The sequence below is a fragment of the Magnolia sinica genome, chromosome 1 (genome assembly GCF_029962835.1).
Source record: "Magnolia sinica isolate HGM2019 chromosome 1, MsV1, whole genome shotgun sequence".
Taxonomy (NCBI): Eukaryota; Viridiplantae; Streptophyta; class Magnoliopsida; order Magnoliales; family Magnoliaceae; genus Magnolia; species Magnolia sinica.
The window spans coordinates 43,881,167-43,896,631 of record NC_080573.1 but is presented as its reverse complement, the minus strand read 5'-3'; the positions used below and the strand labels follow the sequence as shown (position 1 = coordinate 43,896,631).

Sequence of the window (15,465 nt, the reverse complement as noted above, 5' to 3'; positions counted from 1 at the left end):
TTTAAGGAAATACTCGAGAGGAGCTCCACATTTCGAGGTGAGGAGCCCACAACGAGGAGGAGGCGGTTGATGAGCTTGAGGTAGATTCTGCTCGTATGAAGCACATATGCAGGGCTGGAGAGGGACAGTGAAAATGGGATTTAAGAGATCTGAGAATGAGGGGGGAGGTGGGAGAGAGAGAGAGAGAGAGAGAGAGAGAGAGAGAGAGAGAGAGAGAGATTGCGATTTCCTTTCCTTTCCAGCCGATCCAAATCTCAAAACCCCATTTCTCAAATCTTTCCTACTTTATAAACCCTAGAAAGAAAGCTACTGAAATCCCTTCGCAGATCGAAAACAGAAGATTGCTGGGATTCTTCAGCTATGGATCTTGAAATCCCGTCGCGGATCAAAAACAGAAGATTGCGGCTGTGAACCAAGAAAACCCTAAATTGAAAGAGGAAACCTTAGGTAAAGGGAAGCCTCTAATTTGGTCCGTCGGATCACCGATTTTAACGATACTTACTTCAATTGAGAGAGATATTCCGAAAGGATGGAGAATATCCTAGGAAGGGAGATGATTCGGTGGGGATGAATCGAGGTCGAGGGAGGGCTAGCTGGAGATCTGTTAGCGGGACGGGAGGCTCGAACAACTGGAGACGGATTGGCTACTCCCCTGACACCAGCCAATGGCTCGTGGTCGGTGCTATGTGGGCCCCACCATGATGTATGTGTTTCATCCATGCCGTCCATCTATTTTTATAGATCATTTTACAGTATTAGACAAAAAATATGTATATCCCAATCTCAAATGAACCACATTACAGGAAACAGTGTTGAATAAGTGTCGACCATTAAAAACATTTTGGGGGCCATAGAAGTCTTGGATCAAGCTAATTTTTGTATTTTCCCTCCATCTGGGCCTGTATTACCTAATCAACAGATTGGATGTCAAATAAACAGTAGAGTGGGCCTTACGATGATTTTAATGGTGGACATCCAATCACTATTGTTTTCATGTGGTGTGGTCCACCTGAGATTTATATCCCTCTCATTTTGCGGGTCAAGCCTTAAAATGATCCGTAAAAATGGATGAATAGAATGGATGAAATACATACATCATAGTGGGGCCCACATAGCACCGACCACCAGCCACGGGGTTGGTGGCAGGGGAGTAGCTAATCCGTTTCCCGAACAACTAGAGTTAGCTGAAACTGCTACTGCTAGAAACTGGATATGTATGGGTTTTACTCACGGACGCGGATTGCGTCCTGCGGACTTCCTGTGCATGCATCAAGGTGGGGTCCACCGTGAGGTTTATGAGAAATCCAACCAGTCTATCCATTTTTCGAGCTCATTTTAGGACATTTGATCAAAAATAAGGAGTATCCACAACTCCATTTGGCCATACAAGATGAAAAAGTGGGGAAAAGAATTCCTACCGTTAAAATCTTCCTTGGCTCCACCTTAATGTTTATGTACCATCCAAACCGTTTATAAGGTTATTTTCACTGGAATGTAGTGGAAACACCAAAAAATTAGCCAATACAAACTTTCGTAGCCATGTAAATATTTCAACGGTGGTCACTAAATCTCCGTTGTTTCCTCTCGTGTGGCCCATTTGAGCTTTGGATCAACCTTATTTTTGGTCGTACGCCTAAAATGAGCTCGACAAACGGATGGATGGTTTGGATTTTTGACAAACAACGCAGTAGGCCCCACCCAGATCATTGAGCAGGAACTTCCCGCAAAAGGGTCTTGGCCGTTTCCGCGTCCTACCCCGGTGCGCGCGGATTAGTTACTACCACAGCCTGTTCGGAGCTCGGGACAGGCGGAGGCTCCGAGGGCCACTGAGGGGCTACCGTGATCTATGAATCTTATCCACACTGTCCATTCGTTTTTTAATATTATTTTAGAATATTATGACAAAAATAGAGAATATATGAGTTTCAAATTGGTCACACGGTTGTGATTAAATTCCTACCGTTGAAAATTATTAGGGACCACATAAGTTTTAGATCAAGATGATATTTGTTTTTTCACTTCATCCAGGGGTATATGACCATATCAAGGGGTTGGATGGAAAATAAATGACACAGTGCGCCCTAGGAAGATTTCAATGGTGGGCGTCCTTATCACCGTTGCTTCCTTTGGTGTGGTACACTTGAGCCTTCCATAAATATTATTTTTGGCCGATTATTCTAGAATGATATGAAAAAAGAGATTGACAGTGTGGATAAGATTCATACATCACGGTGGCGCCTCAGTGGCCCTCGGAGCCTCCACCAGTCCTGAGCTCGGAACAGGCGGGGTAGTACCTAATCCGCGCCCTACCCGGCCGTCTCCAGCGGAAACGGATTGGCTACTCCCCTGCGACGTCAATTGCTGGTGGTCGATGCTCTGTGGGCCCCACCATGATGTATCTGTTTCATCCATGCTGTGCATTTATTTTTCTAGATCATTCTATGGTATGAGACTAAAAATGAGGTATATCCCCATATCAAGTGGACCACATTACAGGAAATAGTGTTGAATGAATGTCAACCCTTAAAAACTTTTTGGGAGACATAAAAGTTTTGAATCAAGCTGATCTTTATTTTTTCCCTTCGTCTGGGTCTATATGACCTAATCAACAGATTGAATGTCAAATAAACAGTACAATGGGCCTTAGGAGGATTTTAATGGTGGATATCCAATCACTATTGTTTTCCTATGGTGTGGTCCTCCTAAGATTTATTTCCCTCTCATTTTCGGGATCAAGCCCTAAAATGATCTTTAAAAATGGATAAAATGGATGAAACACATACATCATGGTGGGGCTCATAAAGCACCAACCACCAGCTACCAAGTTGGTGGCGGGGAGTAGCCAATCTACCTTGGTCTTCGGCTGGAGCGGACAGTATGTTTGAGTAGCCAATCTGTTTCTGTCTCCACCGTCCATTATATGAGCCACCTCATTTAGGCTCAGATTGACAAATCTAGATGTGATGCATAATTCAAGTGGACCACATCAAAGAGAATTATAATGGACATTGGGGAGGGTGATGGCCAAATATTTTAATTGGTGGTTGGGATCAGCCTAACTAAATCAGGTTTGTTAATGGGCCCATCCACGGTAAGTCTAGACAGATGAACGGTCTGGACATCATGCACGTATAACATGTGTACTAAGATGGTATGGTTGATAACTATGGTTTAGATGGTAGACTTTTAGCCTCGGTTCATATATAATCAAGGCTAAAAAGTTGACTTATAGCTTCGCTTTCCTAGTAACCTCCATTTTCTACCAACTTAGGGAAAATAATAGACTTTTTGCCTCAGTTCCTATGCAACTGAAGCTAAAAAGTTCACTTATAGCTTCACTTTCCTAGCAACTAAGGCTAAAAAGTAAACTTTTAACCTCCATTCCTTATTAAGGCAAAATAGTAGACTTTTAGCCTCGGTTCCTATGCAACTGAGGCTAAAAAGTTGAGTTATAGTTTCACTTTCTTAGCAACTGAGGCTAAAAAGTAAATTTTTAACCTCCATTCCGTACTAACTGAGGCAAAATAGTAGACTTTTAGCCTTGGTTCCTAGGCAACTGAAGCTAAAAAGTTGACTTATAACTTCACTTTCCTAGCAACTGAGGCTACAAAGGAAACTTTTAAGGTCCATTTCTTACTAATTGAGGCAAAATAGTAAACTTTTATCCTCGGTTCCTATGCAACTGAGGCTAAAAAGTTGACTTATAGCTTCACTTTCCCAGCAATTGAGGCTAAAAATTGAACTTTTAACCTCCGTTTTTTACTAACTAAGGCAAAATAGTAGACTTTTTTAGCCTCGGTTCTTATGCAATGGATGCTAAAAAGTAAACTTTTAGCCTCGTTTCCTATGTAATTGAGGCTAAAAAGTTGACTTTTAGCTTCACTTTCCTAGCAGTTGAGAGGCTAAAAAGTAAACTTTTAACCTTAGTTTCTTACTAACTGAGGCAAAATTGTAAACTTTTAACCTTTTTTTTTTAAACCAACCAAGGCAAAATGAAATAGGCTTTTAGCCATAATTTCTTACCAACCGAGCTAAAAATAATAAACTTTTAACCTCAGTTCCTTTACAATTGAGGCAAAAAAGCAAACTATTAGCCTCGATTTCCTAACAATTAAGGCTAAAAAGTATACTTTAACCTTGGTTTCTTATTAAATGAGGCAAAATAGCATACTTTTAACCTCAATTTTTTATCAACCAAGGCGAAATGATAGACTTTTAGCCTTGATTTTTCACCAAGTGAGGCAAAATGGTAAAATTTTAGCCTCGGTTTCTCAACAACCGAGGCAAAATAGTAAACTTTTAACCTCTGTTTTGCAATAACCGAGGTGAAATAATGGACTTTTAGCATCAGTTCCTTAGCAACTGAGGCGAAAAACGAACTTTTAGCCTCAGTTCCTTGGCAACTGAGACTAAAAAATACATTTAGCCTCCATTTTTTCAATTGAGGCTAAAAAATTGTGGCTAAAGGCCTATTTTCTTGTAGTGCTGGGACGTGCTGGCTCAACTTGACTAGGTCTGGTTGGGGCAGCAAACACCAACCCAATTCGGTGTGACGGCAGCAGCAGCATCAACAACACCTTTTTATCTCCCTCTACTCCTTCATTCGTTTCTCCTTCTTCTCTACTACTCTCTTTTTCCTCTTCTCCCTTTCTCTTGTTTTTTTTCACCCCAACAAGATTGCTGGACCGACCAGCAACTCGCACACGAGTCAGCGTGTCTACGACTCGAATAGCAGCCCACACAGCAGTGAGTCGTCAAGAGGCTTCTCCCTACCCTCTTCTCATATTCTTCTTCTTTCTTTCAGCTTCCTTTATGACCAGCAGGGCCGACGACCAGACTCAGTCCAACTCAATAGCATCGCAGTTGGAGGTGTGGATGGCGGCGTCTCGTAGCACCCTCTCTCTCTCTCTCTCTCTCTCTCTCTCTCTCTCTCTCTCTCTCTCTCTCTCTTCTTTTTTCCATCTGGATAGAGTAAGAGGAACCCTGCTCAGACCGCAGCTTGGCCAAGTTTGCGACTCGATGTAGCAGCAGCGCCTCTTGTTCTCACTCTCTCATTTTTTTTCTTCTTTTTTCTTTTTCGGATGGCTGCCCTAAAAGGGTGGCTTTTATAAGCCACTTTAATACCATCCTTGATATTCCGACTCCAACTAATCATTAGATTAGTTATGTGAAGACAGTTCTGGACCCAGACGTAATACGAGTGGAATCTCGTTGATTCAAGTTGGGGGACCTTGAACAGCTGCATAGTCCCCATCAGATACCAGGGTGAGTTTCTAGGACCGTGGCCCACCTAAAGGATAGTTTAAATCAGCAAGTGGGACCCACGTACAGGTGGTGGGTTTTTCCAGCCGATGGAGAAGATGATGGCCATAATCATGATAGATTTTGATTGGATGGTCCACTGTTTGATCCGAGGCAAAAGGATGGTGTAGATTTATCCCATGATCACTGTGGAACCCACCGAATGGAAGGTGATTAGTGTCTTAGCTCATTTTCATCTTGAGGTGGCGGTGAAAGAAAGTCTTCAAGTCATAGTTGGGAAAGCCCTAGTTTAGAGGGGTCAGATGGACTGCAATGGATGGCTGGGATGCTACAGGAGCCATCGCATGTGGGTTGCCAGCTCGGCGCTGACATAGCTTCCGTTTTTGGAAAGACCAGCACACGCAGTCTGCACTACAAGAAAAATAACCTTTACCAGCGGCCAAAACCACCCCTAGAAGTCTAAAAAACTGTCAGTATAAGAATTACCGGCGGTCAGACAGATGCCGCTAAAGGAGGCGTCGCTGTATCTTTTACCGGCGGTCATGCCTTCTACCGACGTTTTATGGCTGCTGCTAAAAGTCAAACTGTAGCGGCGCTTATTATCTTTTAGCGGCGTTTCTGGTGGCTGCCGGACTCTCAAACGCCGGTAAGTTTTAGAAACACTAGTAGAGTCTGTGAAAACGCCGATAAAAGCTATGAGAAACGCAGGTAAAAGTTGTAACATACGCCGGTAAAAGCTGTAACAAGTGTTGACAAGAGATTGAAAAAACGTCGGTAGAAGCTTTAAAAACGACAGTAAAAGTGCCGATAATGAAAATTCCTATTGATTCTTTATTAATCCTTTCACACAAATTCCTATTGATTCTTTATTAATCCTTTCACACAAATTCCTATTGGTTCTAACTAATCCTTTCCTATAACTGCCGTCCTACAATCAAATCTCCATCGGTCTAACTATCAAATCTCTATCTGCATAACGATCAAAACCCTATGACTGAATGACAAGAATTTGGATTACCCAATAATCCAATTTCATAAAAACTAAAATGAGAATAGAGATGAAAAGACAACGAACCAAACAAGAGTAACCCGGCCCAAAATTCAACAGACTCCTATTTGGATAGTTAAAGCAAGTCTTCAAACTACAAGGTAGATGGCTTCAAATGTTTTCAATTAAAAATATTTATCGATATACAGAACTTGTGTAACAAGCCCCTGTTTGGTAACAAGACTAAAAGAAATCAAGTAAAGCAGATATGGATCACCTATTACTCAAGGCAAAGAAATACTATTGGCAGATATCAAAAAATTCTACCAAAGAAATAGTTATAATTCAGATAAACTTCATCATAAATTACCTTAGTATTTTCCTTAAAGTTTTTGAAGCAAATACAACATGAAATAATGACCATTCACATCATTCGTCAGAATGCTTGCATCAGGTATGGCTACCTGCATATAGCAGGAAAAAAAGGCTCGAATCATAAATCTCTTTAAAAAGTTAATTAAAGTTTTCTAGGGAAACAGGAAAAAAGTTCGACTTCGGCAAGATATATGATGTTAGAGGATTCCATGTGGGTGGCTAAAAAGAAATCAACCAACAGTCTGACGGGTATCATCTTTTGAGATGCAACCATCTACTGCTAAATGCAGGAGATGAACAGTGGATCTCCTGTATGTGTTGCTACATGTACAAGGACAGAGTTCCTGATTTCTAAGAAAAAAACAAAGTTGCTAAGATTCATATCCTTTCTCACAATATAAACAACTAGATTCAATCCAACTGGCAATCTTTCTTCATGGTGCAAGTATGCTGACAAGTTTGAATCCTGCAACTGACAACATGTTGCTGAAAGATTCAGCTTCCAGATTATTATTATTTTTTAAAATTCTAAATTCTAAATTCAGCTTCTCAACTACCAATTTCATTTCCGTAAACTATTCTTGCAGTTTCTTGCTTAAGTCTTTCTCAAGTTGTTTTCCTATTGTCTTCTAGCAAGTTGTTTTCCTGAAATCATGGTATCTGTTTTGATGATGGAGTGACCCTACAGGATGGATTGGATGTTATACACACCATGGAACACGCCACATGCAACTAGTTGCATAGTTTTCTCATCTACCCAACTAGTTGGGCATGGGATGTTCAACATCATAACCAGGGTAGCAGTAATGGCTTCCATCATTCTGGATTTTTCTTCTTCTTCTTCTTCTTCTTTTTCAATTTTGGAGGCATGACTTTCTTCATCCCAATCCATCTGCAGCTTTCAAAACTCCTTTCTTCTTTAATAGGAAGGGGCCAAAAAGTCAGGAAAATCAACCTACCCAATGAGTCTTTTTTTTTTTTTTTTCCTTTTCCTAGCAATATAAATACATCCATTTCCTGCCACACATCTGCAATACTCACATGAATACGAAGCTGGAACAACTAAGCACTCGTGAAAATGAATTTCTAACAGCTGCTTACCTTTGAATCTCTCTAGCACGAGTTGGTTGTCAGGAAAAAAGACCAAACCATGTAATGAGAAGTGCCACAAAGATTGTTCTACTACTCGCATTAGTAACTACCACTGCTTCAGAAAATCTTACTCTTTGGGACTGCTCTCTGCAAAAAAAAAAAAGGCAGAGGTGAGTGGTTAGAATTTTATCAGAATAAGGATATGAATCAATGTCATCTTGAACTCCAGTTTGTGTTGATTTGAGAGCTGGAAATTAAAGAATTTGCAGAGCTGCCATTCAAAACAAAAACAGATAGAGAGAGAGAAGCTGCAGGAGTATCTCGAAAAGGACCTTTGTTGTTCTTATCGCTGTTGTTTAGTTACACACATTGTTTTCTTAATTTTATTTCATCTGGATCAGAAAGGGGGAAACAAAATCCCATAGCAGATGATGAGTGGCATGCCTAAATGCATGTGAGTTGTGACAGTTATGATGTATCTCCTAAATGCATGTGAGTTGTGACAGTTACGATGTATCTCCTAAATGCATGGGAGTTGTGACAGTTATCTGAATGTTACAATAATCAAATCTGTCCAATGCCTCTCCAGGATTCTTTATGGGGTATTCATACCCTGTAACAACATTGGAACTTTAGCAAACTAGAGTTTAAAGATGTGATTTTGCACTGCTATAATATTAGCATTGTGTGCACTATGCATACTTCCAGACCTATGTACATTATATGTGCTGCTAGATCTCCTGTCTGTACTAATTTCTTCCAGGATTCTATTTTTCTTATAAGCCTATACCATGCACAATGGTGCCACTGTTCATGATACTACATGGGTTGCAGATGCACATTATCTCTGAATGTCTTCACAAACAGTCGGTGGTCAATTCATCAGGTATTTATACATGTTTGAAAACAACACAGCTTCCAAAAACTACAAATGATTCATGTTCAAGATGAAACCTGGCATACAAAAAAATACATAAAAAGGTAAGTGTTCAAGACGAAAAAAGGGTGGACAACTTACATTTGTGTTCTTGCTCTTCATCTTCATCGACCCATTTGTCCCAGTCTACTTTCAAAAACACAGGAGGCTTCCCTTCCTGCTTTAACAGCCTATTCCACCATTTCTTCTCTGCTTTTTTCACAAGGTAACATATATTCCTCACCCCAAAAGAAGGGCCTGTAGCATTTATCTCATCACTAACCACAACTCTTTCACAGAAAATCAGAATAATAACAGATCTTGGATGTGACAAGCACGAGAATCAGTCACCTGCAATTTCACTAGGCCTGCTCGAAGTGGCGAGGCATAGCCAAGCTTCTTTGCAAAAGCATCAGCCTGCAATAAAAAGAAAACATCAAACGTATTTCGAAACAGGATAGAAGACTGGATGTAGTTCATGCTCAGCTCTATCTGGCACTGCACTCTCTAGACATCGACTGCTCGCAAATGCCCCTCTGTGGGTAGAGTGCAAAATTTTGCTCAGGTGCAGTGTGGGGCCTAACCATGATGTCATGTTAAACGTGTTTGTAATCATGTAATGGTGAGTTCCATGTTATTTTATGGAACCATAATTCTGCTTAGTGGTTTGCATTGAAACTACACCCCAATAACTCTGCTTGCTCACCCTTTGGGGTGTGCATCTGATAGTTGGCTTGGGGGTCAATATTGGGTGGAATCGTGCTTGCATGTGAGTGGTGTCAATGTTAGCCTCCGTCGTGGCAAGTTCAGTAAAAGAGAGGGTTGATGTCCAGTGGACAGCCAACTGTAGAACTTTTGCCAACATATCATTTGAAACGCAACCACCAATTGGAGAAAATTGAGATGATGATGATGACAGGAGACAAATTGCAGATACAGATGTGCACAGTCCCATCACAGATCCTACAGATATGGATTTTAGGGTACATTGCTTTGTTAAGTTATATGTTTACATACCGGAAATTCGAAAGCTCGGCTGACAAGGTTAAGACCATAAAAAATCCACCAACCAGGATATTATCTTTGAAGGAGCAAATAGTATGATGAATAAGTTATCGGAACTCAAAAACTGTCAATTCAAAACACAAAGCTACTCAGTAACTAGACCAAGCCATATTGACTTTGGTCTGGTTGAACATGGATGAAATCGAAAAATATGAGGAAAAATTCACAGAATACAAAGAAACCGAAAAGCTTATCCAAATTGATGTGACAAGGTATGCTAATGATAATGCCATATAATCTTATTACAGCTGTGACGATAATGGATGGTTTTTGGCAGTGACATCATGAAGAAGAACCTGCAAAGAGCAGAGCAGTTGGGCCCCACCTTCACTTCGAAGATAAATGCTGATGGCTACTCGTGTTTGGATTTCTATTCGCACACACAAGTTTTAGATTGTTACTTTGACACGTGTACATCAGGCCCGTGTGATCCGACCGGAACAAAGGATATGCTTGCATTCCGGGAGCCGATCAGGTGTTTACATGAGAACACCGCACTGGATGTTTCCCTGAGTGTAGGGAGCACATTGATGCATATGTTGTGTATCTATGCCGCCCATCAGATTTTCAGCTCATTTTAGGCGTGATGTAATTCATATGTATATGCATATGATGCATATGATGCCCAACAAAGAAGTAGATTCAAATCTCAGGTGGACCACACCATAGGAAATAATAGGAAACAATGGTCATTTTATTTCCACTGTTAAAAAACTTCATAGGGCCATCGTAATGTTTATTTGCCATTCAAATAAAGCCAAAAGACACAGACAAAGTGATCTTATGTGAATTAAATGTTTATTGTTGAAAGGTTCTTGCGGCCACAGAAATTATGGATATTTATGTTTTTCCTTCATTTATGTTTGTGTGACCTTATGAGCAGTAGAAAGGTTTCAATAGTAGACATCATTATTCCCACTATTTCTTATGATGTGGTCCACTAGAGCTTTGAATATGGTATAGTTTTAGAATCATTCTCTAAAATGATAGGAACAATAAAAGAAAAGGGGGCTTTAGCCTCGGTTCAAAACTGAGGCTAAAGCCTATAGCCTCAGTTTTGCCTCAGTTATCCAAACTGAGGTTGAAACCCCCGTGGCTAAAGGCTTTAGCCTCAGTTTTAGCAACCGAGGCTAAAATGACTTTTATAGCCTCGGTTTTTCAAGTGAAGCTAAAAGCACCTTTTTAGCTTCAGTTTTCTCGAAATGAGGCTAAATCAAAATTTTAGCCTCAGTTGCCTCCAATTGAAGCTAAATCTATTTTTAACCTCGGTTCTCAACAACCGAGGCTAAACCCTTTAGCCACGGGAGTTGTAGTATCAGTTTAGGTAACTGAGGCAAAACTGAGACTAAAGATAGATTTAGCCTTTGTTGGCATCAACTGAGGCTAAATTCAATTTTTAACATCATTTATCAATAACCAAGGCTAAATCTAGTTTCTATCAACAAAAGCTAACAATATTATAATCAACCAATGATTGAACCAGTGCATGTTTCACCCATTTAACATCCATCAAGACAACAATTAGCACAATACCAACAAAACAATTAATGGTCTATTTAAAGTTTTCAAAACAAACAAACTGCCACATAGCCTTCCACATGAACTATTTCAGTAAGGTCCCCTTCCACGTGATAGCTTCGGGCAGACTTCTGCCAACACGAACCAGAAGCTCCAAGACGCCATCAAATGCTTCCTAAAACAATCACAGATCCACTTCATAAAACTGCAAGCTTGAAATATGCAATTAAACATGAGTGCATTCATATTTAAATCCGTGTGCACAATCACAAGCATATAGAGAACACTGAATTACTCAACTGAAGATACCAATCCCAACAAACATAACAAACCTGGATAACAGTATCCATAGTAGTTGCTTGCCGGATAAGAGATCCCCTGCTCAGCCATCAAAGACTCCTGATCCACATTGCTCTCCTTGAAAATACTTGTTGCATCCCCCGATGAGGATATACATGATGTGGCATCAAATGGGCTTCCATCCTTTGAAGCAGCCTGGCATAATCAGGAAATCATAGATATCAAATTATGCTACAACCCATAATTGCAGTTGAATCATACTGCCCAAAGCAAAAGCCGATAAAGATCGAGTCTAGTTCACCATATAAAGTGAAAGTATATCACTAAAGAGAAATCAAAACTATAAAACACTAAAAAACCACATAACACATTGGAATGAATGGCTTTAGAAGAAGGATCTACTTTCAGATTCTTCATCATCCCTTCCAGAGCTGGACAATACAAGTTAAGGCAATGTTTGCCCTGATATCCTTTGGAAACAACAAAGATGGAAGATCACCAAAGCTTTTACTGTTTGCTGTCAATCAGTCAGCATCAGTCAAAGGAAGATGCAGAAACAGGACAAACAATACAACAGCAGTCTGACCACCAAACAACAGATTGTCTGTATCATCAACAACTCCCATAAAAGGAAAAAAGAAAAGGCCATACAGATGAAATGATCCCAAGATGTCTACACGCACAGTGCCTCTCTCAACCCTGCTCCTTGCAGTTAATGACAGCAGCAGCTCTACTTGAAAATTCCCTAACCTCTATCACTTAAACAGGACACCAGGAGGAAAAAAGAAATGAAAATCAGAATATGATGGAACTCCAGAGCTATGGTTTGCCATCATGCTTTGTTGTCTCCAACTGCCTCCCTTTGGCAGCAATGACAACCATCAGATCATCAAATTTCTCAGTCTTCCCCAGCAATACCTCAATCTATAACAAGTAAGAACAAAAACATTACAACCGCAAACATCAGTGTATGCAAACAGCTACCTCCCAAAAATAAAAAGTAAATGGGAGTCTGGTTGTTGAGATCTAGTAACTAGTGTAGCCAAAGAGAAGAATTATATATGCTTCTGTCTTTCTGAAAGAAACAGAGGGGGTGGTTTGATAAAACCGCAGAAATAATCAACCATGCTGGTTAAAAAAGCATGGGTATTTGAATTTGATCACTTCGAATAAGAAAAGAAGAAGAAGAAGAAGAAGGTTGTAAGGATGATTAATTTGACATGATAAATATTAAAAACTAGCATTAACAGTGCTAACCTTCGCTTTTGGAATGAGACGGCCCTTGGATTCATCCTTCATGTCAACTGTAGACATCAAAATCCCCGCTCATGATGGAAAAACAGATTATTATTATTTTTAATTTGCAAGTGTTGACAAGGGAACATGATAGGCAACAACCCAAGTTGGGCTTACTCTTCTCAATAGCCAGCCCTTTTTTTCTTCAGAATCTCTACAATTGTGACAGCCGTAGTGATCGCTGAGGTAGAAAAAGCAAGTAAGTTGAGCTAACATAATGGTGATAATAAATAACTCAAGAATGCTATTGAATCTCATAACCTGTATAAATGATTTGAACCCATTTATTTGGTTTTGTTAATCATGTTAATAACCTATGAGGATTTTTAAAAATAAAATAAAATTCCTACTTGGTTCTATTAATCATGTTAATAACCTATGAGGATTTTTTTTTTTATTTTTTAATAATCTCTTACTTGCATATAATCATTTCCACTTTTAAGATCTGTGTATAGTTTGGACTTTGAACAATCAAGTGTCCTTTTGAGAGGTTGGCTTGTCCTAAATACCAACAAAGCCAAACCCAAGTCACATAAATTGTATTTCCCTGAAAGGAAATTACTATTGTTTGTTAATTTCTTCAAAATAGAATATTATCCATAGATCACTCTTTTGGTTGCACCATCTCATGCATTTAAAACCTTTGTTTCAGATGTAACAGAGATTGCACTTAGATATCCATTAGTGCAACTAAGCTGAAAAACTTCACGAACAATAATTCAAATACAAATATAACCATGCATAATTTACTGCAATACAAATTATGAATAACAGCAAAATGCTTTCACCTCCAAAAGGAATTTGAAGAATAACCCTTTAAATTTTCCCATTTAAATTGGTTATCGAGTACTAATGGTGATCCAAAATTCGACTGAGTTAGACTGACATGGCAAGTTTTAGAACAAAGTTGGCTGATAGAATAAAATTTTATTAATCACCTTAATTACAGAGTTCATGAAGCTAAGTAATACCCTTGCAATTGAAAGTGAAAAATTAAAAATAAAAATCATACAAGATAGCTATCTATAGAAATATGCATAATACATGTTAGTTGGGCAATTGGACTCAGCCACAATTCAAAGTGGAACCTGCACAACTAATTCAGAAAATATAAAAACAGTATAAGAATCAACTCAACTTACCTCTGATTCTGAAATCCGTATTTCCTGAATTTGACAGAGCAAGACCAACAGCAATTTTCTCGGGTGTAGACAAATGCAATTGCTTGGAGAGACCTAGAAATCCTCCACTCATCACTTTACTTCTCAGTGCTTCACAGAAAACTGTGGCGAAATTTGGTCTACCCAAAAAGTATCTAAAGATAGGTGATGGAAGATCTAGCTTTGACTGAAAGTCTTCGCTCTGAAATTTCACTTGATCTAAGCAGGCTTGGAGCAGTACAATGCTTCCCTCATTCCCATATTCAACAAACTACAAAGCACAAGCAGATTGTTTTACAACTACAGGTCTAGGAAAGAAATGAGATAGGGAACAGGGCTACTTGATGCTCAAGGGAAAATATGTAATAAGAACATTCATGTACATTCCCAGTCTGTTATAAAGAACTTACAATATCCAAAATGCTGATTGCAGCAGGTTGAGTTTGGAATTTGGAATACCAATCATTGTAGGTGCTCATGAGTCGCCTACTCACAATAAAATCACTGCAAAATAAAATATTCTTATAAAAGAAATAGCAGATCTGAATGCAATGTAGTTTCCACGAGTACGAATTAGCCATGCAACCCATATAAATATACAATTTTGTATTGAGTGAAAGCAGACAAAGAAGGGATTCTCTAGTTCTTACCATTTTTGTAATCCTCTTATAGCACCAGTGCCCATGGACGACAAGTAGTCGCTCCAGAAACCGGAACTGAGCAATAGAGAAGTCACTAGGTGGTTGTTCTTGGCATTGTCATGGCCTTGGATTGATCTTAGCATGCAAAAGAGAGTCAGCTCTTGGATTCTTTTGTGTGTCAAACACATAAATACACATAAATATGACTTGACCTGGAAAAAAAATAGGGACCAACTATTCAATGATGGTTAACTACAAAAAACGAAGGGATCACAAAACCCATAGCTAGCAAACAAATTAAGCATGGCAATTAAATGCACAAGAAAATATTTGACGAGTATTTAATAAATGGCTAGTGAAATGTAACAAAACATAAATATGTATGTAAAAGATCACACATAAATGAATCCCAACAAAAAACTACCTATTGATTCTTCGGCCCCTTCGACTGGGGTCCCTCAACCTCGAGTATATCCCTAGGAGTGGATATTGAGGTGGCCTGCACAAATGTAGTTGTTGATTCACATTGAATAGTCTCTACATTAGTATCGAAGTTAGGGCCGCTGCTGCCATTGAGTTCATAGTATCTCTCATTTGTGCCATCATCTGCTCTGTCATCCGCTGCTCCATCTGCTCTAGATGCTTAGGCATCTGTTCTTTCATCCGCTCCTCCACTAGTTGCTCTACCCGCTCATTCATGTGTCATCGCAACTCATCAGTCTCCCTCCTGAGTTCTGCAATGGTATTTCTCGTGCCCCATAACATGGAAACTGTGGGACCTAACCCCATCATGCGGACCCGACCCGGATGCTCTGGTCCCAATATCTAGGATAAGAGATCGTCTTGGGCAGT

General features: G+C 39.6%; 1 protein-coding gene and 1 long non-coding RNA gene across 3 annotated transcripts; both read right to left on the bottom strand.

Annotated features, from left to right (window-relative positions):
- Positions 1–12,205: 12,205 nt before the first annotated feature.
- Positions 12,206–12,842, bottom strand: LOC131247326 (uncharacterized). Its single transcript, XR_009171642.1, has 2 exons — positions 12,774–12,842; positions 12,206–12,440 (listed from the first exon to the last, which is right to left on the bottom strand). It is a non-coding gene; the product is annotated as an uncharacterized LOC131247326 (long non-coding RNA).
- Positions 12,843–13,925: 1,083 nt separating this feature from the next.
- Positions 13,926–15,119, bottom strand: LOC131247311 (uncharacterized). 2 transcript variants are annotated; one of them, XM_058247679.1, is made up of 4 exons: positions 15,038–15,119; positions 14,623–14,825; positions 14,383–14,476; positions 13,926–14,243 (listed from the first exon to the last, which is right to left on the bottom strand). In XM_058247679.1, exons 2-4 carry the CDS (start codon positions 14,799–14,801, stop codon positions 13,941–13,943), a joined length of 576 nt encoding a protein of 191 aa, XP_058103662.1. In that variant the 5' UTR covers positions 14,802–14,825; positions 15,038–15,119; the 3' UTR covers positions 13,926–13,940. The 2 variants fall into 2 exon arrangements, with proteins under 2 accessions (XP_058103662.1, XP_058103664.1); XM_058247681.1 differs by lacking the exon at positions 15,038–15,119 and having other exon boundaries at positions 14,383–14,458; positions 14,623–14,881.
- Between the last annotated feature and the right edge of the window lie 346 nt (positions 15,120–15,465).

Bases quoted from the DNA above. Each gene is read 5' to 3' on its own strand.
- LOC131247311 (XM_058247679.1), bottom strand. From the start codon at position 14,801: ATGTGTTTGACACACAAAAGAATCCAAGAGCTGACTCTCTTTTGCATG. The intron at 14,477-14,622 runs GTAAGAACTAGA...TTTATTTTGCAG, and splicing joins ATAAGAGGATTACAAAAATG to TGATTTTATTGTGAGTAGGC. The intron at 14,244-14,382 runs GTAAGTTCTTTA...TGTGCTTTGTAG, and splicing joins CAATCAGCATTTTGGATATT to TTTGTTGAATATGGGAATGA.